This window comes from Pterocles gutturalis, unplaced genomic scaffold, assembly GCF_000699245.1.
Source record: "Pterocles gutturalis isolate BGI_N339 unplaced genomic scaffold, ASM69924v1 scaffold42773, whole genome shotgun sequence".
Taxonomy (NCBI): domain Eukaryota; kingdom Metazoa; phylum Chordata; class Aves; order Pterocliformes; family Pteroclidae; genus Pterocles; species Pterocles gutturalis.
This window is the reverse complement of record NW_010127238.1, coordinates 5,754-9,436: the sequence shown is the minus strand read 5'-3', so window position 1 is coordinate 9,436 and position 3,683 is coordinate 5,754. Positions and strand designations below refer to the sequence as shown.

General features: G+C 52.8%; 1 protein-coding gene across 2 annotated transcripts in view; it reads right to left on the bottom strand.

Moving 5' to 3' along the window:
* Positions 1-3,254: 3,254 nt before the first annotated feature.
* Positions 3,255-3,683, bottom strand: part of ANAPC16 (anaphase promoting complex subunit 16) — a 4,543-nt gene continuing 4,114 nt past the window's right edge. The window contains exon 3 of one of the 2 annotated variants that reach the window (XM_010079215.1): positions 3,255-3,546. In XM_010079215.1, coding sequence (XP_010077517.1) covers positions 3,431-3,546 — 116 coding nt within the window. In that variant the 3' untranslated portion in view covers positions 3,255-3,430. The remainder of the gene's footprint in view (positions 3,547-3,683) is intronic. The other variant, XM_010079216.1, reaches the window with a different exon arrangement.

The window sequence follows — 3,683 nt, the reverse complement described above, 5'->3', positions numbered from 1 at the left end:
CTCTCTGGCCCCATCCTTGGTCCCCAGGTCCCTGGTTGTGGCAGGGGTGATGGGCACACAAGAGGTGACCCTGTGTATCCTCTGCCAGTGCACTGAGCCCCCGGCCGGCTCTACCAGGCGAGCCGAAGGCTGCGGGCTGGGTAGGATGTGGCGGCAAGACCCAGCATGCTGCCCACCGGGCAGGTCTTGGCTGCAGCCAAATCTTTTGGGCCCGTCTCTCCCCCCCAGGACAAGCAGCTGCAGCCAGGCTGCCTGCCCGCACCATGCGGTAGGCGGGCAGAGAAGCAAGGAACGTGCATCTGAGGAAGATGGTGAAGGGGTTTTGGCAGTTGAGATGGCGAGTGCCAGGTTGGCACTGTGCTGTTTGCAGGGTGGGGGCTCTGAAATTCATCTCCCCTCAGGTGATTCTGCCCCATCCCAGGCAAAAGTCGGGAGCTGGCTTTTTGGGCAGCTGCTGGGGTGCTGCCCCATGCTCCCGTAGCCCTGGCAGGGGGAGAGGCCCTCCCCAGCCTGGTGTTTTGGCCAGGCGGCAAGGCGAGTGCATGCCTTGGCACCATCCCCGGCACTGGGGCCGCGGCCAGCAGTGCAAGGAGCAGGGGAGGGAGGCGCGAACAGGGCCTGTGAGCCGGTACATAACGTTCTGCTGCGAGCACCCACAGGAAAACCAACCAGCAGCCCTGAACGGGGCTCTTTGTTCTTTTTTTTTTATTTTCCCTCCCCATGTCAACTTTCGCTTGCAGCTGATGGGTTCCCTTCCCCCTGCTGCTTCCCTCCCAGCTGCAGCCTCCAAATAGCCCCTGAGCTGCTCGCCCAGCCCCTGGCAGTGCTGCAGAGACCCCCGAGCTGGGGAGAGGGGGATTAAAGCACCAAAACCCCGAGGAGGAACTCAGGGTAGGTAACTACCATCTCTGCAAAGCAGAAACTGGGGAGCTGGGGAGTTTCCAGCTGCCAGGGAAAACCTGGGTTTGCAGGAGGGGGAGCGCAGGGGTTTTCTTTTTTATTTTACCGTGCCGCAATCCCTCTGGTTTTTGCTGCCTTCCACCAAGTGTTTACTGAGCGGGAGGAGGAGGGAACAGCCAACAACATGTTTTTGCATTTGTAGTACTGTACAGGGTGAACTTTTCACTTCCTCTCCATGGCTCTCGCATATGTGTCTATTTTGGTGCTGGGCGCACATACAAACAAGCCATGTACGGCACGGAGCCCGGGACATTCCCTGCTCCCGCTCTGTCCAGCTGCGAGCCCGGCACGCCACCAAGAAACACCGAGAAGCAGCTGGAAAACAAGGAATGGGAGAGGAGGGCGAGGGAGGCTGCCCCAGGAAAATCTCAGCCCCTCTGTGTTTCGGGCCCTTTGACACGCATGGGGCTTGCAGGGGGATCTGGGCAACACTTGGCCACCGCATCCCGTCGGCAAAGCCGCAGGCGCCGATCTCCTGGCGTCCCCAGGGGGCTCCTGGAGTGGAAAAGTTTCATGGCGAGCAGTAAAAAGGAAAAAGCTCTTTCTGCATCCGATGATGCTGGTTGCAGCACGTAGGGTCGGGGAGTGGGTGGGATGTGGCGTGAGCTGCGTGGCTGGAGGCAGAAGGTGCACGGCTCCATTCCTAAACCCCACGGTGTTTGTCTTGATATGGGGGGGTGGTATTTTTGGGCAAATTTGGCCAAGGTAAATTTAGGTGGCTGGAGTAAGCAGGCTTAAAAATATAGGTTTTAAAACAAACAAACAAGTTGCCTATTGAAACACTCCCTTCTTTTCAAAACAGCCCCATCTGGGATGGAGTTCTCCCAGTGAATGGCATCATATTCCAAGCGATACTGGCCAAGGAGCCGCTTACTGTGCAGGAGGCCCCTGTGGAGATGGGGCTGGCAGCCTTCCAGGGCCGGGGGGGAGGTTTTCCGCGCCATGCACTGAGGAGGTGGCGTGGGACACGTCTCAGCTGAGCTGTAGCCTTATGTGAGCATGCTCGTTACACGGTTTGGGAAAGCGTAGAGCCAATTTCCACGGGTGCAGAGCTGGAACTGGGGCTGCATCCACAGATCAGGGCTGGCTTTTGGGTGGCTCTGGGTCATGAAAAGCTGATGTTGATACTAGAACTAACTGATGAACAGAAGCAAATGCAGAAGGTGTCTGCACACACTTTCCCTTTAGTTTTAGCTAACACAAATTGCCGGTGATACAACTAAGACAGGGATGGATTTGAATTAATCTGTTTCAATCCAGATGTGGCTGGACTGAAATAGTAAAAATAAAATAATCTTGTAAATAAGATGCTGAAAATGTCAGAATAGGCATCTGGAGCAATAAGTTCTACAATTGCTTAAATACAGAGCTGAGCCTATCCCCCTGCTGGCTAACAAAAATGTGGCGTTTGAGCTCCAATCAATGGAAACTGATCATGTTGAAATGGCTATGCCAGAAAATGGAAATCCAGTTCCCCTCAAGAACAGTCGTGAAATACAAATGAAAAACAAGATGATTAAAATCAATGGATTGAAATAAGGGTTTTCTGCTGGCAGAGCTAAACTAGGATTTCAGTCTGATTTAAATCAAGCCACTTTTGAGTGTAAAGCAAGTGTGGTTTGGTTCCTCTTTTTTTTTAAACCTGAATCTAAGCTGACCATTGTAACAGCCAAGATTTCTCTGAGCTTCATTAAACCTCCCGTTACCTACTGAGCAGCTGATTGTTTCTTTCAACAGAATCCCCCCCTTCCCCAGCTTTGAAAAGATAAATGATTTCACAGACAGAATTATTTTATTATCACAGAGCAAGCTAATACATAACAAAGAGGAAAAAGAGTTTCAGGGTATGAAAGATAACAGTTCCTAAAGAGCACTGTCCTGCCAGCACTTGCTGGGCCGACACGAGAGAAACAGCAAGGGAGAGAAAATGGCTCCGGCGATACACCAAGTACCTCTGGATAAAGCTGCACCACTTGCCCCCTCTCAGCTGACCCGGGACAGTCCTGTCCACCCCCAAAAACAATGGCTCAGGCTGCAGAGCATTTTTGGCAGAGCCTTGTACCTCTGTTCTACAGAGGCCCAGCTTGAGCACCAAAGGTGCAGGCTTCGCAGCCCACAGATCACCCAGTCCTTCAGACACGCGCTGGGGAAAGGCCAGACTGAGGTACTGGGTTGTCTTCCCCACCACCACGCTGTCAGTCTTCCCTCCTCTGTAAACAATAAGGTGATTCTCCGAGTTCTGTAAAACTGATCCTACCCTGCCAGCCTGCAACGCTGCGGAGGACTTAAACAACTTCCATCTACTGGCAGCTTCATGGGGGATCCCCACTCTCAACTTAAAAAAAATTTTTTTTTGAAAGCCCAGTCCTGCCGGTGCAGCTGTCAGCATCCTGATAAATGGGGGTGTGTTTTGAAGCCAGGCCAGAAAATGTTTTCCTTCTGCTCCCTGACAGCAGCGATCCAGACATGTTCAGCCCGAGGAGGGAGTGAATCCCAGGAGCTGCTCTATTGGCTTGTACCTCCACTCATCTGCCTCCAGCTCTTCCACCAGCCCGGCTAGTTTTTCCATCCGTGCGACTTGTTGATCTGCGAGAAGTTCAAAGGTAACTGCGGTTTGCAACCACAGTGCAATTAAACCTTTCAATGAGATGCAAATTCCCAGCTGTCAATGGGGACCAGAGCAGAATAAAACCCACCAAGCCCATCATCTGAGTACAAACCCA